Below are 25,690 nucleotides of genomic sequence, written 5' to 3'. Positions count from 1 at the left end.
TATATAGTTCAGCTATATTTTAAGTCACCCAGTAGAGAGATCAGCTGCTAAAAAATATCCTGTGGGGAATAATGGGCATGTAATAAATATATGTATATAATTGTGACCAGATTTTACAGAACCGATCCAAATCGCACATCAGGCAAAATCAAACTAACACCACCAGTGGATAGCTACACTATCGTACTACAAGTTTTGACCCTCAGCACTACTCAAACTACACGAGGCTGGTTTTTACACACGTCTTTTCTGGGTGGTGTGGAGTGCTCAAATGGCGGTTTCAGGCCTTCTGAAGGACCTGGCTTGGCAAGAGTCAGTGGTTTACTGGTGGACAGCCTTATAATGTTGGCCAGACGTGTTCTCTGCTGATTTTGCTACACATCAGCCACTAAGGAGCCAGCACAGCCCTGTAATCTGGTGTCTGGATTCCAATCGTGGTCTGCCTCCATTTTGAGGCCTAACTTTTGCCCTCCCCACCACCCCCCAGCCTCCACCCCTTTGTGAGCACTCGTGATACTACTTCGCTCGTCCAACTGCTCAGATTTTCTATCTTATTTGGCGGGAAACTGTACAAGCAGCTACAAGTACTGGAAGTGGCTTGAAAGGTAACAGATTGATGCATCTTTTGTGTAAATTTCATACGCGTGCTTGCTATCCTTGGAGAGTTATGCTGGCTTCAATTCTTTAAAACCGTTTATCTCGAAACTTCTAATGTGCGATTTGGATCGTTTTTCCAAAATCCAGTCACAATTTGTATAATTACTAATAAAATCAAAAATAATTGAAGTATTAAAAATCTTCTGTAAGTTCTTTTCTTCTTCCTGTGGTAAATAAAAAAACACAAGGGTTAAAAAAGCCCCAAAGCCAGCCATAGGCCGGCTTTGCAGTATACAAATACAAAAAGAAGTGATATCTAATCAAAAACAGCCAAGCTGTAAAAAAAGGTGCGGCCCCCAAAAAGGCCATGGTGAAAAAAGATGTGAAATCCAAGGTGGCGGCCAAGAAATGGCTGTGATGGTAGGTTAATGGTAAAAATTTTAATAACGACAATTCAGGTGAATTAAGTGGCACAAAATTCACCTGAATTGTCGTTATTAAAATTTTTACCATTAACCTACCATCACAGCCATTTCTTGGCCGCCACCTTGGATTTCACATCTTTTTTCACCATGGCCTTTTTGGGGGCGCACCTTTTTTTTGACAGCTTGGCTGTTTTTGATTAGATATAGATTAGCATTATAACTCAGGAGGGTCCTGCTAATTAAAGAATTAATAAATAATGTAATAAACTGGTCAAATTAGCCTCACGTTAAATTTCAGAGGGTCTAATGCTGGTGGCATGTATACAGTACCAAGATCGAGATACCCTAAAGAGGTAGTCACTTCAGTACAACAGCCAAAGTGCTAATAAATATTGATTATATTATGATAAACTGCTGAAATCATTCTGAGACTCAATTAGAGTGATTAGTTTCAAAACTTTCCTTGCTATTGTCTTCCTTTTGGTGAAAGAGTTGGACCTTAACACAATGACATTACATACTAGTTAAAGCACCGCCGCAAGTGCAATATGGAAAAAATAGCACAAGGGCGTGGGGGAGAGACTAATACAGCACGAGGCAAAGCTGAGTGCTGTATTAGGTTCGAGACCATGCCTGAGTGCTATTTTTTCCATATTGCACGAGCAATGGCGGTACTTTAACTGGTTTATTGTACTAAAGTAGTGGCTGTGAAGAGTGGGGGCGACGCCAAGTAGCAGGAGGTAAGTGCCTATCCGTGTAAGTTCAAGACCGTGTGTATTCAGTGCAGTGATAAACTATTTAAGGAATTATTCATACTCATTCATACTGCAACAGCATGATGAAGCTAGCTAGTTATGTAGCTTTAATTGATTTGAGCTGCCGAGAGCAAAAGTAAGTGACCAACTGCTTCTTTCTCGGTTGAGGCCTGGCTTAATGCCCATGAGTAAGTCTGTGACTTTGTTATAGAGAGGCTTGCTATTGTGTTTATCGAATGAGAGTGCATTTATAAAAGCCATGGTGTGGCGCTGGGAACGATACCACGAAGGCAACTGGACTTATCATGTTCCACCTGGCTTTACAATGTGGACATGAGTCATTTTGTAATGTTGATAATGCCATGTGCTCTGTTCCTTTGCTAACCGCATCTAAGAATGGCTTTCATGGTAATTCGCCCACTTGTGTTTAGGTCATGGCATTGTTCTATGTGTTTAAGATACATCATAATTTTTGAATGGCTTCATAACATTGCAGTGGTTTGGTGAAAGGAATGCGATAATGTGTATAGCATTGGTCATGCTTTGGTCAACTTTTTTACAGTTTCAACAGTGCTGTATTGGGATCAAAGGGAAAATACAGCACACTTGGGCAAATACAGCACAGTTGAAACAAATACAGCACCCTGCCAACTTTGAAGTGTGCAGCCAGGTATACAATATGGAAACAAAAGTACACTTTTCACTTTGATCTTTTCACCCAAAGTACAATAAGTTATAGTTAAAGCACCGCCGCACCTGTGTACAGAAAATACAGTATGAGGGGGTGTGTCGAGAGGCTAATACAGTAAGAGGCGAAGCCGAGTGCTGTATTTGCCTCAAGACACCCCCAAAGTGCTGTATTTTTCATGCACACAGATATAGGCGGTGCTTTAAGTGTTATATCGTACTTCCTGGTTGCTTGGCCATGGTGTGGCTAGGAGCAATTTTCTCTAGTACTCAAACCGCTGCAATTTTCGGTGATCAGGATATCAGTAAGTATTTATATAATCTATTTCTAGTTGTAAATGAACTAATAGGATTAGTTAGGCTAGTTCTAGCAATTTACAATGTCACGCACGTGATCAATCACGCTGTCTTAGTGGAGTCGGGTTTAAATAGCTTCATGATCAGACGATCGGTAAGTGTTTATACAATCTATTTCTAGCCATAAAACAAATTGGTAGGATCAGTTTGGCTGGTTTTAGTGATTTATACTGTGTTGTTTTCGTAACATTCCGTAAATAAATTTTCTGCATAACTGCACGCAAAGTACAACATAAACAATTGCAGAATTCTTTGAAATTATAACTGCAGGGTGGATTGCAGCTGAAGTTCAGTATATCAATAGCAAAATTTTCGTACAGACTGCACTTCCCAGCTATAATACTTAGCAAATTTGTGTGATGGATTTGACAAAGCTCCACTTGGCCACATTTCTCTTTTCAATATCACCACACTTGATGAACTTCTTAGACACAGCACCTTGCTTCTTGTTCCTATAATTCAATGGATTAAAATATTAGAAACAAGGTATGGCGAGATTTTAATTTGGCAATTTTGTAAGTGTCTGTCAAATCGCCAATTTAATTCCATGCTAAAATTTCTGCTCATATGGTACAGTGTTACATACATAGCATCATCAAAAGTCTGACTATGCCCTTGGTTGAAAGCATTGGATCTACAGGATTGTTCACTCTACAGTAATAACAAAAATAGCCTGAACTTCACTCTCAGTACTCTTAAAATTCCTGGAGGCATTTCTTTACTAGTTTAGTTCTAATTTTCAGAAAACCCTTTGCAGGTCCCTAGTGGGATAGTGACTAATAAACTGTCATGCACTATTGAATACAATTTCATGTAATCGTCTGTTTATCCATTTCATACTATCAGCATCCTAAAGTAATTCAATAACTATGTAGACCTACACTGTCAGGGGGTAAGATATGAAATTGTATTACAACTTCACAGTTATAAGCCATGTTCTAATAGGGCGACTGCGCTTTTAGAGTGTCTCAATCAAGCATTTGTTACATATAGTTAGTTTTCGCAGTTTAACTTGTTCCCAGTGTCTACATAACATTATAGAAGAGGATGTGAGAATGGGATGATATGTCATAGACTGAAACCTCTCTCTCTCCTGCTATGTTCACACTAACTAAAAGTGATGACTGTTAGTGGAGAAGATATAGACAGAGGGGGAATAGTAACACTGAAGCTACAGTGTAGAATGGATGTCGAATGCAGCCATGAGTAATACTGGTTTGCACCCAGGTTTGCCTCCTTAAATCTTGACACTATTTGATGTTTATCTCCACCTTCCCATGGCCCTATGCATAGTGTGCATACATATTTGTGCTACTAGCAACCCAGTAAACAACCATCTACATAGAGATACTTCTAAGTAAACCCTGTTTAATCTATGGTTAAACTTGTAATAACTATCTAATCAAAAACAGCCAACCTGTAAAAAAGGGTGCGGCCTCCAAAAAAGCCAGGGTAAAAAAGATGTGAAATCAAAGGTGGCGGCCAAGAAATGGCTGTGATGGTAGGTAATGGCAAAAATTTTAATAACGACAATTCAGGCGAATTTGGTGCCGAATCCTAGTGAAACTTGGAAGAGGCAACACAAATTCACCTGAATTGTCGTTATTAAAATTTTGCCATTACCTACCATCACAGCCATTTCTTGGCCACCACCTTTGATTTCACATCTTTTTTACCCTGGCTTTTTTGGAGGCCACACCCTTTTTTACAGCTTGGCTGTTTTTGATTAGATATCACTTCTTTTTGTATATTCATACCTAAAGCCAGCCTATGGCCAGCTTTAGGTATTTATTTTAACTTGTCTTTTTCTTCACCATAGAAAGAAGATTATTATGAAGAAGGTTTAAATGATTTGTTTAGCTACATGTACATTTAGGCAATGGTGTTGATTGATCATAAAGATAAGTCACACAGTTCGCAGCTAAATACTCTACAGGGAAATGTGTATGTAGCTGAAAGTTCTACAGGGAAGTAACTGTACTCTTTGACTACATGGTGAATGGTTTGTGGTTGAACTCACCACAGGGTGGCTTATTTCTAGCTGAAACACTGTACGAAATGTAGATGAATTCTCTCTTGTTTCTAACTGATCTCTCTTGTTTCTTATCTAGCTGACATTTCTACAGGGTGAGTTGTTTCAAGCTGAGCTCTCTACAGGGTGATTTGTTTCTAGCCGATCTCTACAGAGTGAACTATTGTGTCTAGCTGATCTTTCTACAGGGTGACTTGTTTCTAGCTGATCTCTCTACAGGGTAACTTGTTTCTAGCTACACTCTCTATAGGGTGACTTGAAATGTAGTTGAACTCCCTTCTGGGTGACTTGATCAAGCTGATCTCTCTACAGGGCAATTTGTTTCTAGCTAATCTCTCTACAGGGCTGCTTGTTTCTACTGAGCTCTCTACAGGGTGACTTGAAAAATAGTTTAATTCTTTGCAGGTAACAGGGTAACTTGCCTAACTGATCTCTCTACAGGGGGATTTGTTTCTAACTGAATACTGTACAAGGTGATGTATTTCTAGCTGATCTTTCTACTGAGAGAGTTTTCCGTAGCTGGACTCTCCATGGGGTGACTTGAAAAGTAGTTGGGCTCTTACAGGGTGACTTGATCACGCTGATCTCTCTACAGGGTGCTTGTTTCCAGCTGATCTCTCTATAGAATGATTTTTTCTAGCTGATCTTTCTACAGCGTGATTTGATCTGACTTATTTCTAGCTGAACTCACAGAGAACAGCCGATGAAAATGCAATGGTAAACCAAAAAATTTCATGTAGCTTTCATGGACACTGCCTATGAAAATTTGACAGTCCATGGACACTGCCGATGAAAATTTGACAATTAATGGCCACTGCAAGCATGAAATAATTTGTTAGTGCTATGAAATTTCCATGAAATCTCCACTTTTCATGAATTCATGTCCATGAAATGACTTTCATGGCACTTTATGGGAAATATTTTGCTATTCATAGATAATCCATAGGTGTTTCATGGCACTGTTCTCTGGTAGTGCTACACGGTGACTTCATTCTATCTGATCTCTGTACAGGAAGACTTGTTTCAAGCTGATCTTTCTACAGGGTGATTTGTTCCTTGCTGATCTCTCTACGGGGTGAATTGTTTCTAACTGATCCTTCTACAGGGTGATTTGTTTCAAGCTGATCTTTCTACAAGGTAATTGAAATGTAGCTAATCTCGCTACAGGGTGACTTGTTTCTAGCTGATCTTTCTACAGGTGAGCTGATTTTTGTACAGGGTGACTTCTTACTGGCTGAACTCTCTACAGGGTGACTTGTTTCTACCAGTTCTCTCTACAGGGTGATTTGTGTTGAGCTGATCTCTCTACAGGTTGATTTCTTTCTAGCTGATCTCTACAGGGTGAATTGTTTCTGGCTGATTTCTCTACAGCATCCAGCTGAACTCTCTACAGGGTGACTTGTTTCTGGCTGATCTCTCTACAGGGTGATTTGTTTCTAGCTGATCTCTACAGGGTGAATTGTTTCTAGCTGATTTCTCTACAAGGTTACTTGTTACTTGGTGAACTCTATACAGGGTGATTTGTTTCTGGCTGATCTCTCTACAGGGTGATTTGTTTCGAGCTGATCTCACTACAAAGTGATTTGTGTGATTTGTTTCCAGCTGATCTCTCTTCATGGTGACTTACTTATATATAGCTGCATGAACTCTCAGTACATAGTGGACTTGTTTCTAGCTGAATTTTGTACAGGGTGATTTGTTTTAGCTGATCTTTGTTTGCTTTTAGCTGATCTTTTCCACAGGGTGACTTGTTTTTAACTTTACAAGGTGATTTGTTTTCAGCTGATCTCTCTACAGGATACCTTGTTTCTAGCTGATTTATCTACAAGGTGATTTGTTTCCAGCTGGTCTCTCTACAGGATGATTATGTAGCTGATCTTTCTACAGGGTGATTTGTTTCTAGCTGATCTCTCTACAAGGTAACTTGTAGCCAGCTGAACTCTCAACAGGGTGACTTGAAATATAGTTGAACTCTCTTTAGGGTGACTGGTTTCTAGCTGAATACTCTACTGGGGGATTTGAAATGTGGTTTAACACTTTGCAAGGTGAATTGTTGACTTGTTTCTAGCTGATCTCTCTACAGAGTGACCTTTTCTTAGTTAATCTCCATACACAGTGGCTTATAACAGTGTTGATTCTTAGCTGACTGCTCTATTAGGGTGACTGCTCTATTAGAGTATCTCGATCACACACTTGTTACACCTAGTTGACTTTCGTAGTGTAACTCAGTAGTTTTTCATCTGATCCCTTGTAAACTACTGAAAGATCATTCTAAAATAATTATTCTACCTCTATACTTATTTTCAGCTGATTCCATTAACTATTTGCCTGGAAAGCGTGATAAGTAATACTAAAAACTCGAACATGCAATTTTTACACATGGTTGATGTTTTGTTATAACTCCATGATTGTTAGTGCGATTTCTTGCAAACCACAAAAGGTTTGCACTATGATAGATACTCCATCTACAGACTGATTTTCAAGTTATTCTGTTACATGGTTTACCCTGGAGGCGTGACAACAAATCACCTTTGGAGTTTTGAAAAAATCGCGCATATCTCTCTTGTGCTTTGTCTAATCTCTACCAAAATTGGATTGCAAATGTACAGCATTATGCTCTTACTGCCCTCCAAATTTTAAGTAAATAGACCAAAGTACGCGCAAGTTATTACGGTTTTTCTAAAGTGTGCGAGACAAAGAAGAAAAAGATTAAGAAGAAAAATACGAAGAAAATAAGACGAACTTTGAAGGCACGTATCTCAGTGATGGATGGGCGGATTCACCTCAAATTTGGAATAAGAAGTGCCCTACCCCGAGGGAGTTTCCACAGCAAAAATGGTTAATTTCCGTCAGCCATTATCAAGCTATGGATGCATGAAAATGGCATTTTCTTGGTTCCTGTAAAATACACACTTGTCTGTCGCGTGCCCACACTGGTGTACTTGGCTGCACGACACACTATCGTGTGTCTTGATGTTATTATTCTGAATTCTTCAAAACCACTAAAAGGTTTTTCTACGATGCTTAATCCACCTATACACCGATTTTTAGCTCATTTGTATAAGCGGTTTGCCTAGTAGGCTTGGCAACTTTTATTAACAAAATGCAATAGCGTAATTGTTATACGCTGTTGGTTTTTGTGTTGTATCTTTGTGGTCTTAATCTTGATTTCTTTCAAACCACCGAAAGACAACGGTCAATCTAATAGGCCAGTTTCATGTAAGGGAAAGTATTTTAATTGATCTTTTAATTGTGGTTGCGAAACCACTGGATGCTGTGGTTAGCCATAAAAATGTACAGAAACCATTGGGAAACGGACAACCACGGACACAAAATCTATTGTCACATAGAATCTAAAGGAAATATCCGAGTTTTTAAAGCAGCACTGTAGACTACATTGATTTCTACGCCCTGTGGTGTTTGTCTGCTGTAAATACGCTAAGTCACTAGCGAGTTATGAGCCACTAAAGGTTAGAATGCGTTATAAAAATGTTTTCTGGAGACGAAACACACAAGCAGCTGCTTGTTATTCTTGTTTACCAGATGTATAGTACAAGAGCAAGCCGTACTATCACTTGGATGATGTATCTGGGCTCCCTGAACACGCTGTTAACTTATTAGCTCCCATGCCAATTCAGCGCTTTCCTGCGAAGCGATTCGCAACAAAAACTATTGTTAAGACTTGTTGAAGTTCCTGTGTTATTTTCTGACTTCAAACTTACAAATATCAGCTGTGGAAGGCCTTGTCTGGTGACATTTCTAACTTCACCACCCTATTAACTCGGGCATCTTTCGTCCTATTCACAGCGGACAACCACAAAACGAAAGAGAAATCAATGTAGTTTCTTTCCATGTACAGAAAATTAGAACATACTGTATACTTTGTAAGTTACCAAAGTTTTGCTGCTGGTTATCATCGTTTTCCCAATGGCTTCAATACATTTTTATGGGCATCCACAGCATCCAGTGGTTACACAATAGACAATTAACACTGATTGCATTCTTAAGGCCTTATGTGAAACTGGCCTATTACAGACCAATTTTCAACTGATTCCTCAAGGCAGTTTTCCCTGTAAGTGTGACAGAAATTTGATCTTCTCTTACATGAATAATTGGTCATATCTCCATGAATCTTGATTGAATTTCCACCAAAATTGGTACTGAAATTCACTTTAATAACCCCTTAAAATGTGCTCAATTTCAGCTTGACTGGAGTACACACTCGTGTTTTATGCTAGTTTTGTAAAGTGTGCAAAAAGAAGTAGAAGAAAAAACTAATAAAAAACCAAAAAGTTTGGCCACTCATGTCTTGGAAATGGCTGGCTACGGCAACTTCCTTCAAATTTGGTATGTGGATTCCCCTACCTACCTAGTGGGCATCTCTACAGTAAATTTGGTTCCAATTAGTTAAGGGATTACAGAACTACGTACATGTGTATGAAAGTTTGTTTTTCAATATACCCACAGTGTGGTGTGCTAGCTTTTTGGGCCGCACAACACACTAACATGTGTTTTGATATGTAGTGATGCATAACACATCTTTAAAATGCTATATTGATGTTGATAAAAAGATGGGCATGTGTATGTGTGTTTCATGGCTTGCCTTCCAAGTACCTGGACATGGAAAAAAGTCAGGCTACACCACTGCCCAGGATTTATATGTATGTGTAGTGTCATCAGTTAATGTATTCATGTAGTTACTTCCCAAACAAATGTTGGTGTTGCTGTTGTAGATGCTGTTGTAGAAGATTCATGAATACCAATATACTCGGTTCGCATTCACCTGAGCCCTCTAAATAAAATTATGAAGCCGTATAAATTCAAAGGAAGCCAACATCCTGGAGGAAGACTGAGTGTGGCCCCGACTAGACATTGGGTGACCTGCAGTTCGAATCCTGGGGTTCAAGGGATTTTTTACTTACTTTGGCCCCTTTTCTGTTACACCTTATCAGTAATTAAGTCAGTCACTAAGTCAAGTCAATAAGTCTAAGTCCTTGAAATTAGGTTAGGTAATCCTAAGGCTGCAGGACATGTTGCTGTCAGACCTTCAGTGCTGGTCACTGTAAAGTGTTACTAATAACATAATATGTTCGTTACGTCAAGTTATGTGTCATCAGTCCTAATAACGTGCAGCAAGCTAAAGTACAGCTGCTGAATATGGCGTCTAGAATGACAAAATGGCCAAGACAAGGAGAGTCTGAACTCTCCCTTACACCGTTAGTCAAAAAATACTCTTTCACAAGAAAGAGTATTACAAGCCAGTCAAAATATCTGCTTATGAATGTGATGGAGTACTTTGAGAACGAAGCAAAGAAAAGCAAAATGGACCATTTGAACGTTGCTGACAAAACAGCTAAAGCTACTGGTAAGTGACATGTGTTATAGAATTGTAAGCGTTACTCTTACTTTATTACAGGTGTTTCAGCGAGCAGTATTAAAAGGATCCATGCCGAGTCCTATGAACAAGGATTCTTCACAACTCCAGATACGAGATATTCGCACAGTCACGTTCGAGTTGATGCAGATAGTTTTGATCGAGAGTCTATACGAAGGATGATTTACAAATTGTACGAATCAAAAGAAAGTCTCACTCTTGCTAAGATTCTGGTATAGAATGCAGCTTTAAATATTCCAAATATTTGTGGTGCTTGTAGAGTGAAGCTAGAAGAGATGACATATTTTCAGGAGAAAGAACTTCTTTGAGTAGGGTATTAAGAGACATGGGCTTTCGGCACAGGACTAAACAACAAAAAGCAATTATCAATACTTTATGTAAGACTTTGATGCCAGGGCATATTATGAGCAGCCACAGATTGTACAATAACGTCACACATATCTAAGAAGAATGCGTCGAAACCGCACTGAAGGAAGATTTGTGGTATACTTAGATAAAACATGGTGCAACACACACGACACTAAGGAGGTTGAACAAGACAAGACTTGCAAAGATGGAACTATTGGGGGACCAGCTGGGTTAGTCTATTTCATTTCATTACAAATGATAAGTTATTTATTAACAGGAAGCCATCTGGAAAGGGAGAACGGCTTATTATATTACATGTAGGTGGTAAAGATCTTCAAGTCAAAAAAAAAGGGTCTGGAGACTACCATGATGCGATGAATGCTAAAAGCTTTGAAGGATGGTTTGAAGAAAAGCTGCTCCCTGCCCTACAGCCGAACACTTTGATTGTTATGGACAATGCCAGTTATCACAGGTATGACGGTTAACATAATTGTTACACTATTGCAATTTAAAGTTGTCATTTGGAGAAGCGACCAGCACAAAAGTTAAAAGAAAGCAGAACTCAAAGAATGTTTAGATACAAAAGGTGGGTCATTTGTAACACATTGTTTACTTGCTTGTCCCAATTACAATATACACCTTCACTTTAGGTATACCTTACCCTGAGAAAGCCTTGAAAAAGGATATGTGGGATATCATACAAAGGCTATACCACCTTTAAAGTACGTCACAGATGAACTAGCCACAACAAAAGGTATGCTAATTTTAACTTGTGGTATTAAGCAAGCAATACTGGCAGGTCATGAAGTGGTTAGATTACCAGTGGCCCATTGCAAATTAAATTCAATAGAATTGTCATGGAGCCGAGTAAAGCACCATGTGGAGACAGAGAATAAATGGTAAATTTAATAAGTTGAGTATTGATAATATGTTATTGTACTTGTTTAGATTTGATCTGACTGAAGTTAAAAGGCTGGTGTATGAAGGATTTGAGGTAGTAACACTATAGCTCTAGCAGTCACACATAAAACACGTCGTGGGAGTTGAAGATGAATACTGGGAAAAAAGTGAACTACATGAAGAGCTGATTAAACAATTTGTCATAAACATTGACAGTGACAGTGACACCAGCAGTGACAGTGAATGTAGCAAAGAGGAGGAGACCAGTAACTGCATTGAAGATGATGGCTCCATAGAAGTATCTTTGTTGGCTGAAATGTATGCTTTTAATTTTAGTTGTTGCATATCTTAAACTGTTTGTGAATGTTATTTGTTTGCTGTCATGTTGTCATTTTTGCCGATGAGTGCTTATGACTCTTAAAATGAAGGCATGTACCTGAAGGTATCTACCTACACATATGAGCAATATGCTGGTTACTCAGATATTGAGATGAGAGAACATCCTGAGGTACCAATGGCATTAAGTAACAAAGCAGCTGTTATTGGTGAGTGTTAGTTAATTTTATCATTGTCACATATACAACACTCAGTTACTGTGGGCTACTGGAGTTAGAACATACGACTGCCATTTGCTGATGATTTAATCGAGAAGGTGGTGATTGATAATGATACCAAGCTTATCCATCTTTTCACTGAAACATGATCTCATACCAGCTGCATACAAACAAACCGGGCCATCTGAGGGACATTACAGGGTAAGTTAGTCCAACGCTTCTCAGTATGTGACGATTCACAGTTGGGTTGTACCTACAGTTAGTGAGAAGATATTCAACACAGCTATAAATACTGTATGGTGAATGACTATAATTTATGATGCTTGTGTATTCATTGTTGGTTATAGGCAGACACAAGAAAACAAGGGAAAAGCAGGTTGAAATTGTGCTGTGTTGAGTAACAGGAGTGATGTTCTCTTACTTAGTGGGGATTCTTGTGTGTATGTTCACTACAGTTTGTACGCTGAGACATCACTTTCAACCTACATTGAATAAACTGAAAGGTTAGTTAAGTTGTGTAGTGTACAAATTCTTTATCACTGGAATACACAACAGGATGTCAACATATGGAACCAAGAATTTCATGGATAATTGGAAACAGTAGACATGGAAGCTGGAAATGGAAAGTGCAAATGGAAATGGTCAAATTGTCATAATAAACATACCCTAGAGTGAAACCCTTGTTTAATGGCCACCTCTTAAAGACCACCTTCTTATAAAGACCATGTCCATACAAAGACCATATTGTAATTAGATCTCGATGACCTTATAAAACCACTTCATGGTCTGCTGAAAGACCACCCTCTTTACAAAGACCATCTCTCACATTGCCTTTAAAAATCATCCTAGAGACATCTTACACCACGAAAATCACCTTAACGGAATAATATTAGTCCATCTAAGTATAGGTTAGGAACCTAGACTGAGGCTCTTTGTGGTTTTAGAAACCGTGCGAAGCGAGGTTTCTAAAACACGAAGAGCCAAGGGCGTGGTTCCTAAAATGCAGGCGTTATATATATTGCTATGTAGGTGGAACCATTGTGGGGTTTAGTTATATGTCGTTTCAAAATCGTCACAGTGTTAAAACAAGTCATGTGATCAGTAGTGAAGATTGAATGTGTTTTCGAATTAAAGCTTGTAGCTAGCTACATTATCGCTGCTTCTGTTATAGCTGGTGGATCAAAAAGAGTGATAGCTACTGTGACAAGTTAAAGCCAGCACTACCAAGGGTTTAAAGTAAGTGGTAACAGTGAGTAGATTGTTGTCAATGGTAGTTCAGGGTCTGGTGCTAGCCTTCTGTAATTAAGGTGGTGCTGAGTCCAGCCACACAGAACAATTTGTTTCAACCCACGCACTTAATGAGCTATTTTAGGGTGGCCCAAAAGTTCGCTAGTGTACAACTTAATCTACGCCTAAAAAGCTGTTGTGATAGCCTGTGATACTTTAGTTTAGCATACAAAGTTTCGTGAAATAACATGCTGCCACTCTGAAATTTCAAGCCGGTTTTTTAAATAACTAGGCCAATAAACAACCTAGTACTAAGCCACTTCGGTTCCAACCATTTTTCACCTTGTAAATCAATTCTACGCTTTCCTTTTTACTGTTAACAACATGGAAAGTAGTGAAAACGCACACCTGTGGACTACAACATTGGCCAACAACTCTATCAAGCCCAAATTGCGAAAATTCGAAGCGTACTATTGTAGAGTAATGCTTACCCGATGCCTATACCAAATTTTGATGGTCTGTGGAGCATAATTTTGAGTTATTTAGCGAGAAAGGAGACTGTGTAACTAGTAGGGAACGTTCCATATAACAGTAATCATGCGATGGCAGCTGGTGCCGTTTGCCAGTGAATTAACTAGACTTGTGACAAGGTAATAGTCTTAAAGTGTGAATAGCGTTAGTTCTATCAACAACAGTAGCTGGGCGGTCTGACAGAGCTTGTTCTGTTAGTCCACTGAGACGCTTCACTGTGGTCCATGGGTTTCCACGTTTGTTTGCGCATCACCACAAACATGCTGTCCAATTAACTTTGTACGGCCGCCCTTAATCAGTTCAGCGCCACCTTAAGCCAGTATATATGCAATTTCACACCCACATAACTTTTCTTACAAGAAATAAATAAACATTCTACAAGAAAGCTTATCTATCTAGTTCTTTTAATGGGGAGTCCGTTTAAAGTACAGTAAAAGCATATTAAACAGACTTGAAACACTGACGGGCATTAAATAGAACTCCATTATATTTCTGGAATTCTCCGTTTACGATAGCAAACGTACCTACAACGTTACAGCCTAGCTCCCATAATCGAATTGGCGTAGGTGTGCTTATAAAAGGAACGGAGTAATTAAGTCAAACTCTGTTGGTCTATGGGCTATTAGCCCATATATGCTTTGCAGAGCATGCATAGCAAATCAATGATCGAAAGTGAGATTTGCAATGCTGAGGTCTATCTGCTAGCAGGTTTCTAACAAAGTTAGTTAGAAACCTACTAGCAGGTTCCTCCATGGTTTTTAAAGACCTCATTATCTGCTGAAGATCAAAGCATACTATGCATAGCATTTTCTAACATGAACTACAGCATTAAAAACAAGAAAACACTTAGGGGTCATCCATTATTTTCAGCCTTTACGCAAGAGTACAAAGAGTACGCTAGGGGGGAGGGGGTTAAATCACACGTACGCTTATAAAATGATGAATAATCATCGTGTATATACTGTACATAGTATCAACATTTATACAGTATGCTTTGTGAAGGAGGGAGGTGGTTAGAAAAAAGAGTATTCTGTGTACGCTTGCATAAAGACTGAAAATTATGGATGGTCCCTTACCAGTTACCGGATATAGAATTTTTTTTAAAATCTCCAAAACTTGAAATTTCGTCTAACTCACTCACTCAGTGACCACAGTCGCAAGCCTAGAGCCCAAACGAAGCAGCACAAGGTCACCATTTTACACCACAACAACAAACTCACTGGTGGGATGTGCCTTTTGGGGTTCTGACGAGTGTACACCCTGTGCGCCTTGTCTTTCCTTTTATCTTCAATCAGGTTGGTTGTCTTCTTCAAGAATTGAAACCATACTGAGGTGTTAATTTTCAGTATCAACACTTTTCTGTAGACACCACAAAATTATTTCAGAAAGCGCTTATGTTGCTGAAAGAGCAGGGCGCTTATAATTTCAGGTGTTGCACATAAAACATTAAGGCGACTGAGTTGTCACTTCGACTTTTGCCAACACCTGGACTGCAGAGATTTGTTACTTAATAAACGGACTGATACTTGACGACTAGTTCCTCTGAACACACTGACTCAGCCACTCAGTGCCGGATGGCGAGATCAGCGAGTGATTGGATAGCACTCGAGTGGAAATTGTATTACTTCATCCTGTTAGTCTAGACTGAGCTTCAGACAACTGAAAGGGCCTGTTTGTTTGAACAACTTCCAGCCAGGGTGAATAGAACGCGGACCATCATACTGAGACAGGTCATAGATCTGAGTGCCACTGCTACTACGATCAAAGGCAAGCTATGCACACTACTATGGGCCTATGTGCTTCCAATTTTGGTACAGTACGTACTTCAATAAGCTGTACAAGAACTTAATAGCTAGCTCACAAGTTACACTGTAACTAGCTGTGCTACAACAAAAAACTAAACAAACTAGTATTTTTAAAAATTGTTAATTTAAAAACAAGCACACAAAACATTAGAATTTTTAACTAGAGTAGGGACCATAGCACATCGATAAAAAGTACTGAAACAAGTTGGAGTAGATAGTCCATGATATTAAATCACAGTAAAACAATAAGAAGTGTTATATCCCTACTGTGCTCAAGATACCATAATGGAAATGCACGGTAGGGATATAACACTTCTTATTGTTTTATTGTGATTTAATATCATGGACTACTCCAGCTTGTTTCAGTACTTTTTATCAATTTGCTATGTTCCCTACTCTAGTTGAAAATTCTAATTTTTTATGTAGTTTGTTGCCCTAGCAACAAACAAAAGTTAACAGGCTAGCTTCCATTGGGTGAGTTGTCAACATGTAACATCATGGGTGACCATCTGTCACCTGGTTGCATAAGTGCACATCATAATTAAATTCCACAATCCTAATATAGTAACAGGTCAGGCTTTGCTCATCATTATTATTACTGTCACGTTATGATTGTTTGGTGCTTTACCAGGGTCAATGATCCTCGAATATTCCTCAGGCAGCAGAAGATCTAAGCTTGTCAAGTTAACGATATCAAAATTTGAGTGATGATCCCTGTGCACATGAGACTGATCCACACACCTGCCGGATAGCTACAGCGTGAAACCAGCTAAGTTACATTGTACTGTGTCTTCGTTAGTAGCTAGGTGGTAGATTATGTTCGACGGAATTAAGGCTCACGAAACGCTATTCAGTATGATTGTGGCGCAGATGAAGCATAGCCAACAGCGGGAGTTCCATGCGACCTACGTTCACGTGTGTAGGCGGCCTCCCAAAGACTGCGTGGACTGCAGTTGATTTCGGATTGCTTGGTCGCGCGCGTGAGACGCGATAGCGAATAGAGTTGGCGGTTGAAATAGCTCATGTATTCGAGCAATCACGTGTGCGGGATGTTCGCGGGCGGCCTGAGATCGACTGCATCAAATTTGTTAGGCAAGCATGGATTCCAGCCCATACAATTGCTCGCAGTTGCTGATTTACTCAATGCTATTTGATAACAGTGTTTCACCTTCAAACCTAAAACAAGCCCATCGCGGTTAAGGTCGCCTGTGCGTTGCCCTTGTCGTAACCGAGAAACCGTACTAATTACCACTCTTTAGGCTTCTACTACATCTCCCACATAGTAACACACAAATCAATTAAGGTAAGTAGCCTACCACAATAACGCATTATTCTGTAACAATGTTACTGTTACATCAAGAACTCCAGGTTTCGCAAAAATTAATGGCATCCAATGCTTAGAGTGACATGCCATTTAAACAGGCTACTCATGCAAAAAAAAAATGTATGTTCATAATCTAATGTTTCATAATGCTGCAGCCCTGCTCCTTCATGAGCCATGTCCCCGTATCTTGGGCTATAGCTAGACATACGTGAAGCCACGCCCATTTGACACCGCGTGCGTAGCAGCCAGCAGATATGCACAACACTGTACCTGTTGCTTTCATGGAGCCACGCCCACTACTCAAGGATTATAATATCAGCCACAGTTTGATAGTCTTATAGCTGGCCAGCTTATTTCATGAGCAACGCCCACCTGTGAGACTGCTTTTATGGATGTGTGGAGCCATGCTGGCCAGTCATTACAAAGGTTGTGGGCATGTTTAAAGCCACACTTTGCTTTAGACACTGAACCGGTTTCGATGCTGCCCAGCAGTTGTTAGCTGCCTACTAACAATTTGTACAAGGTAGTTAAATGCTTAAAGAACACAGTGGTGTAACAAAGTGTGTAATATGATGCCAATGTGATGATAGGCACGGTTGGACACCAGTTTAATTACATATGATAAGGAAGGGAAATTATGCAGCAAAATCGGGCTGTTTCCAAAAAGCAAAACCTCTACAACCAGGTCTTACTACTTTAAGGTAAATTAACCCCCATAGCCTAATGCATTTTCACCATAAATGCTGACTGTATTGACAAAACTGTTGGAAAGTTATTCTAATATATTATTGTACGTCATTTTGCCCAGATTTTGTTTTTCACTGTCCTATTCACAACTATCATCACTCATAGTGTTTGTACTTTGCTTTAAGTTACAGGTATAGGTTCTCCTTTATCTGATTCACTCCAGCAGGGGCATAGTTATAGGTTTTTCCAAGCACAAGGTCCCATACAAGGTGAAATGAGAACCCATATCTGTCGGCTACTTGTAACATATTTGCAAAATGAAAGTGCATGCATATATTTAACTGGCAACTAAAATGCTAGTTATGTAGCTTGTTAAACTTAGATGTTAACGTTACCACTGGAACTTGAAACTTAGCAGTAAAGGACTGACTCATCACTGCTGTCACTATTCCAATCCAGCATTGACTTTTTCTTTATCACTCTTCCCTTCTTGCATACAGCTCCCTATAGCTGCACTTTGTATCCATCATTCTGAGAGCTTGAACATAACACTGACCCCCTTAGTGCCGCCTCCAGCATGACACGTACAATACTCACTACTCCCGCTCTGGCCTGGGAGGTGACAGTGGGAATTGGTCTTCACCTGTTTTCATCAATCTACCATAAGTGATTACAATATAATACATAAATTTTCCATCTTATGAGGAGCCCAGTGAGATTTTACATGATGGTGAGCAGTTAACCAGTGCTGTTTTACTCAATCCCACTTGTAATAATACTTATGTTGCACATTCTACATTCTTCACCATTGTTCATTAATAACTAACAATTAATATGCATATCTACAGTCAACATTGTTCCCTACCCATTGGATCACATACCATGGTACATGTATAACTTTCACTGCCATGATGCCAATTTATCATAATTATAGTTGCTTGTCACCTAAAGTATGCGCATATGTTAGGGAGTCCATTACAACATCTATTCTATAATTTCTCATTGTGCCACAGTCACATTATAACTGCCTCCCAAGTTTAACCTGGATTGCACATTTAGAAGCCCTTACTGCATTCAAGGAGTGACATCCACATGCACATTCATTGTTCCCATCAATACTACAGATGGTGAAGCAATTGTTGCATCACTACAGAGATTGTTGAAATGTAGAGTTCAACACTTGTCAATCAAAAATTATAAATATTATATTTCATTACCCTTCAGAGTACTGCCATTCCACTATCCGCTACATCGCTGTTCGGTGTTTAGCAGAACTGCTACTGCAAAGTACCTATCCAAACTTTATTGACCTTACTTTGCATTTTTTTTCTCCTTGCAATCGAGGTGGGATGCAGAAATTACTGGCCATGCCATTAGGCTACACATCAAAACTGTTTGTGTTATCATTGAGGTTTTATTTATCTGTTATGGTGTGCCTGTACACATTGTCATGGCCATTCATAGTTTGTGGTATCTGTGTTGCAAAACATGACTGTTGTGAATGTACATACTTGTGTTGTATTAATGCATTAGTTGTGTATGCATGTTGTGCTTGCTGCAGCCATTGTTGTTTGCTGTGTATGAATGTCTGTTGTGTATGATCGCTGCATTTGTTGCGTGTGAATGTCTGTAGTGTATGGATGTTGCATTGCGCTCAATGTTGCTGCGTATGAATGCCTGCCGTGAGTGAATGTTCAGTTTGTTGCGCTCAATGTTTGCGGTGTATGAATGTCTGTTAATGATTGTTCAGTTTGTTGCGATCAATGTTTGCTGCGTATGAAAGTCTGTTGTTGTATGAATGTTGTGTATGAATGCAGTTTGTTGCGACCGATACTTGTTGCGACCGATATTTGTTGCAATCAGTGTTTGTTGTGTGTGAATGTCTGTTGTGTATGAATGTTGCATCTTTGCTGTGATCAATGTTTGTTGCGTATGAATGTCTGTTGTGTATGAATGTTGAGTTTGTTGCGACCGATATTTGTTGCTATCAGTGTTTGTTGTGTATGGATGTCTGTTGTGTATGAATGTCTGTTGTGTATGAATGTTGCATTTTTGCTGTGATCAATGTTTGTTGCATATGAATGTATGTTGTGTATGAATGTTGAGTTTGTTGCGACCGATATTTGTTGCGACCGATATTTGTTGCTATCAGTGTTTGTTGTGTATGAATGTCTGTTGTGCATGAATGTTGCATTTTTGCTGTGATCAATGTTTGCTGCGTATGAATGTATGTTGTGTATGAATGTTGAGTTTGTTGCGACCGATATTTGTTGCGACCGATATTTGTTGCTATCAGTGTTTGTTGTGTATGGATGTCTGTTGTGTATGAATGTTGCATTTTTGCTGTGATCAATGTTTGCTGCGTATGAATGTATGTTGTGTATGAATGTTGAGTTTGTTGCGACCAATATTTGTTGCTATCAGTGTTTGTTGTGTATGAATGTATGTTGTGTATGAATGTTGCGTTTGTTGCGATCAATGTCCGCTGCGTATGAATGTCTGTTGTGTATGACTGTTGAGTTTGTTGCGACCGATATTTGTTGCGACCGATATTTGTTGCGAGTTGTGATTAGTGTTCGTTGTGTAAGAATGTCTGTTGTGTACGAATGTTGCATTTGTTGCGATCGATGTTTGCTGCGTAAGAATGTCCATTGTGAATGAATGTTCAGTGTGTTGCGATCAATGTTTTCTGCTTTGAATGTCTGTTGTGTATGAATGTTCAGTTTGTAGCGACCAATATTTGTTGCGACCGATATTTGTTGTGATCAGTGATTGTTGTGTATGAATGTCTGTTTTGTATGAATGTTGCATTTGTTGTGATCAATGTTTGCTGCAATCAGTGTTCATTGCGATCAATGTTTGCTACATATGTATGTCTGTGGCATATGAATGTTGAGTTTGTTCCACCTGACACTTGTTGTGTACACCTGTTGTGCTTGCTATGACCTGTGTTGTTGCTGTGTGTTCACAATTTGTGGGCTTGGCATTACAGAAGATGTCTGTCGAGAATGTTCTGTGGCTACAGTGTACTAATGTAGCATTTGTTGTGTATGAATATCACGCTTTGTATGATCGATGTTTTGCTAGTCTGTTGCATATGAACGTTTCATCTGTTTGAGACCAATATTTAGTGTGATAGATATTACTGTTACCAATTGCTTGCACAGTGAATGTAGTGCTCGTTGTGGCTGTTGTTCTGGCATGATTAACAACTGTTATGTATGACCACTCATCGTTTCATTGTGACTGAGTATTATGTAACTGTATAACAACAATAACACACATTACTCATCTCATAGTTACCCTTCATTGTTCGTTATTACTTGGCTTGTACACACAAGTTACTCTATGCCTTTCGTACATTCTTATTTGGTATTATTGATAGTTATTGACATATATGCGATTTTGCACTACAAGCAATGATATTGTCTCACTGTATAGTATTGGTTGATATGTTGGTGCATATATTCACTATAATAATATACAAGTTGCAGATACATACTCCGTAACGGTAGTTACCATATTAGTTGATGTGTTATATCTGTGCTTGCATCATATACATTTATGTACTTATGTTACTGTAAATTTTTTGTCAATTTTTGTGTAACTGCATGTTTACAATTACTTTGGGGGAAATTGGGCGCAAATTGCTGAATAATTAAAGTCAACAGCTGCCTAGTGCAAGGCTGTGTGTGTGTTATCACAAAATGCTAACTGTCATTAAATTTAATGTGTCACAACTGAATGTGCTAATCCTTGTTACAATTGTATGTTTGCAATGTGGTTGCTGAATGTTGCTGCTGCTGGCTTGACATAAGTAATACTGGATGTATTATGTAAAGTTTGCCGTGACAGTGATAACACATACTCATTGCCTATTTGTGCTAGTGTATCACACCTCAGTTGCCCTACCTCTCCCAAAGAGTTGTATGTATATGTATGTATGTCTGTATAACTGGTCTGTAAAGTGATGTGTTGTTGTAATATGTTGTGGTCGCATGTCGTAATGTTATAGAGCTTGGTGCGGTGGAAGGGCGGTTTGTGTAGGAAAGCATGCAGTAATGTGTCGTGGTATGCTTGTACATGCTCAAGTTAGCATGTTAAATGTACTTGTTTGTTAACTTTTTTTGTAAATAATTATTATGATTGGTGAACCCACGCATACCACATCTGAAATGGCGCCACATGCTCCAGCTGTATCAATTATCGTCTGAAAAGTGAAGTATCCATTACGCTTCGTTGTCAGCTATGTTCAACTCATTACACAGCAAGAGCTGTTCAAAAAGCACCTCTGCAATCCATGTATATACCGAAAGAAAAAAATGGTGCCGCACACCCCAGTTATATCAACTATCATCTGAAAAATGAAGTATCCATTAGGCTTCGTTGTCAGCTATGTTCAACTCGTTACACAGCAGTACAAATCAAAAACTGTTCGAAAAGCACCTCTGCAATCAAAATAGCTAATATGAAAAATACGGATGATTTCCATTACGAAGGAAAGCCATCATATGCTACCGCCAAAATCGATACTTTTCGCTGTCAGCAAAGATGAATGGGACACAAAGGAGGACACTGGTAAGTCCATGAAGAATGCGTTGTGCGTACTGCAGTATGCCAAAAGGCACCTCTCGGGCTGAAGCAACGTCGGACACTGAAAACATCAAACCCGTAGCCTTAGTCGTTATCGAGTTACGCTTGTCTGAAGGCATCAGTCAGTTACTCAGTCAAGTAGGAAATTCCACTAAATAATTTAAAAAAAATTCCATAGCAACTTTTTGAAGGAGTTTCGGCTTGATCTGAAAACTTCTTTGGGCTTTGTTTGACCTAACCAATAATGCTTCATCATTGTCTGGGAAAATTGAGGCTGGTTTTTGGGTGATGTTATTTCGTGGGCCACGCCTACTCCTTTGTGGTCCCTACTATACAGTATGAAGTAAGGATCTATACAATAAAAAGTAGTGAAGCAAGAGATGAATGATGGTAATACAGCATAGCTCGATGGGAAAGTCCCAACTTTAGCACATTAGCTATAATTTTGCTCAATGCCAAAGTAGGGACTTTCCCACTGAGCTACACTGTAATACCATCATCCATCTCTTGTTTCACTACTTTTTATTGCATAGATCCCTACTTCATTTTTAAATTAACAATTTTTTTAAATACTATTGTTACAATGTGGAGAGGTGGTCTTTACAAAGGTGACCATAAAGTGGTCTTGTAAGGTCAGTATGCCTTAGCCATCTTTGAAATCTAATTACAAAGTGGTCTCTGTATGGAGGTGGTCTTTATAAGAAGGTGGCTTATTTGAAATTTGAAGCACACATACAAAAGGCACATGGATTCATCCTGGTGGGTCTGAGGACATAACATTTTCAGGTCTTAAACACTCTGAGATTCACTAATACTGCACAGCACTACACTTCGTATTACAGAGCACTTCCTAGTTGAAGTAAAACGCTTAAGTTAAGTGATAGTTTCCATTTCCACTGTTTCCAATTGCCCAAATTTCATCACTCCATTGCAAATGTACATGAAAGTGAAACAGCTGGGATGACAGAATACAGCAGCTGGAATAGTGGGATGATGTTAAGGTAAATTCCCAGCATAATAATTTAATTCAGAAGATGGCTGAGAAGTTGTGTGGTACCACTTTTTCATCTCTGGCTTCTCGTTGTAATGCCAGCTCTATTGGCCTGTTGTGTAAATTGTTAGATTTACAGTGTCATGGACCTCTTCAGAATTTTGTCCTATCCTTACTTCCGTTATCCATGCTTACTCCTTCTGCCATGACAGTCAAATTATAATTCATTGGACGTATTTATTAACAGTTTTCTGGGCATAATTCCTTCTATTTGGGCCACCATCCCATAGTGAAAGAGGTGTTACTGAGGGATGGCCTGCCCTTCTCCAACTCCTGCAGCGACATATTACTAACACTTGACTGTTATATATGTATTTGTTGTGCGCACTGTACTTGACACTGTAAAAAAAAGTGAACTAGCTAAAAATGAGTGATTGACGTCATAAGACATGTCAGCTATACTGAAACTCAATGTACGAGAAGATTGCTAATACTGCAATAGCAAACCCTGCCTGTGCACTATGTAACAATTCACTCATCACACAGTCAAACATAAGAACAATCTGAAATGAGTCTAGATGGCTAGTATCTGGTACCATATCAACATAGCGAAATAAGGCCCAAGCCTGCTAACTGTAGCTAATGAGATTTTAGGAGTACTGCTTACAAAAGGCAAAGTGGTGATGAAGGAATTCGACAACAGTTGGAACACAATTATCTGAATGTATTATGTTTCTTTGCATACCTTACCTTATCAGCTACTGAAACTACTAAATTAGTTCCAGCATAATAACATTACTAAATTTGGACTAAATCCTGGGCTTAAAATACATAATGTTACACATTTTATTGCTCTAAGAAATAACCTGGCACATCACTCACAAAACAATACTTACTGGCAGTAACAGTGATGTTTGCACTATCACTTCCAATAGGATTAGTCACAGTACACATGTATGTGTATATTCCACTAGTAGTAACAGTATCCATGTAGTCAGCCAAGAACACTGCACTTGCATTAGTATAAGTCACATTAGTGATGTTAGTGGACTGTACTATTGGACCACTATCCTTCCTCCATGTGAATGTATCTGGGGGAGAACCTCGTGAGGTACAGGACAGCATGAAGGGTACACCAATAGACACTGTCACAGGATCTGGAGAGTCTACCATTGGAGCAGCTGTGTAGAGAGATAAAAGATGGTTAACAATGAGGTGATGGGGTACACATCAAGTGACTCACTTCTTCCACTAAAGTACACACCCACCCTCATGGTCTGGTTCATCATTGAACTGTTCATCATGATACATGAGTAAACACCTTCTTCAGTAGTAGTGAATGTTCCACACAGATATAAATTGTTTACTCCAGGATACCTCCTACCATTTGCTCCACGTACTTCAAGTACAACATTATTACAGAGGAGAACATTGACACGAATGTGTACTGGAATTCCATTAAAGTACCATCCACCCAGTACAGTATTACTGTCACTACCAGAAGGTCCCAGTCCAGAAGCACAACGAAGAGTTGCATTAAATGGATCAAATGTAAAAGGTTGAGTAACAAATGAGTAGTCAGTAATTTGATTACTACTAACTAAATCTGTACTAATATTAGATGCTCCAGTCACTGCAATACCTAATATGAACACAAGTGGAACTGATAATGAATAACAACAATGTAACATGATCATATTATATGGTGCAACAATTTACTTAATAGTTACATTTATTAGTTAGCAGCTAGACTAACTCAAACAGTTGATATCGTATAATTACAAAAATTAGGTGTCCATGCACCTTGATTAATGGGGAATTAATTAATTAAGTATAAAACTACCTATTAAACTTTAAGGAAGTAGGAATCGATACAACAGACATACTACAAAAAGTATATAATACACATTGCCTGAATGCTGCTGTTGTATGTTGCAGAGAAAAAGTGGCACTGAGACACAATTGGTGAGTTGAGTGTGCATGTATTTTGTGTTGTAAAATGTAAGCAAAGTTTCTTCTAATTAGTGCATACCAAAGTATAAAGGCATTTTGTATAGTGGAGCAAGGTAGTATAAAACTATTGGACCAATCCCTTGCATATATTACAAACTCTTGATTGGACTAAGGTGAATAGTTTATTGCTATATATTAGGAGGTCGTTGGGAGATAATTAATAGTTATACCATGGCCATGAGGGATTTGCGGCCCGAGGGCGCGGGCATATATATCAGGCAAATCCTGAGTGGCCATGGTATAAGTAATATATGTACCACTCCGCGTGGGCAGTTCAAAGGCACCGCCAGTGCCATAATTTGTATATTGCACTGCTGCAGACCACAGCGAGTGCATTATAACTTATAACGCACTGGTTCCGGTTTTGTAGACCACAACGAGTGCACACCGACCGCAGTGCAATATACAAATATTGCACTGGCTGCGGTTTTGTGCAGCATAGCACAAGTGCCGGTGGCGAAGACCACTA

General features: G+C 39.1%; 1 protein-coding gene across 2 annotated transcripts in view; it reads right to left on the bottom strand.

The window, feature by feature from the left end:
• Window positions 1–25,690, bottom strand: part of LOC136255345 (protein sidekick-1-like) — a 95,814-nt gene that overhangs the window by 54,794 nt on the left and 15,330 nt on the right. For both annotated transcript variants that reach the window (XM_066048086.1, XM_066048085.1), the window contains exons 3-4: window positions 24,452–24,850; window positions 24,105–24,389 (exon numbers count right to left, since the gene is read on the bottom strand). In XM_066048086.1, the coding sequence (XP_065904158.1) occupies window positions 24,105–24,389; window positions 24,452–24,850 (684 nt within the window). The remainder of the gene's footprint in view (window positions 1–24,104; window positions 24,390–24,451; window positions 24,851–25,690) is intronic.

Source organism: Dysidea avara, chromosome 5, assembly GCF_963678975.1.
Source record: "Dysidea avara chromosome 5, odDysAvar1.4, whole genome shotgun sequence".
Taxonomy (NCBI): Eukaryota; Metazoa; Porifera; class Demospongiae; order Dictyoceratida; family Dysideidae; genus Dysidea; species Dysidea avara.
The sequence above is the reverse complement of the archived record's forward strand: the minus strand, read 5'-3'. Positions and strand labels throughout refer to the sequence as shown.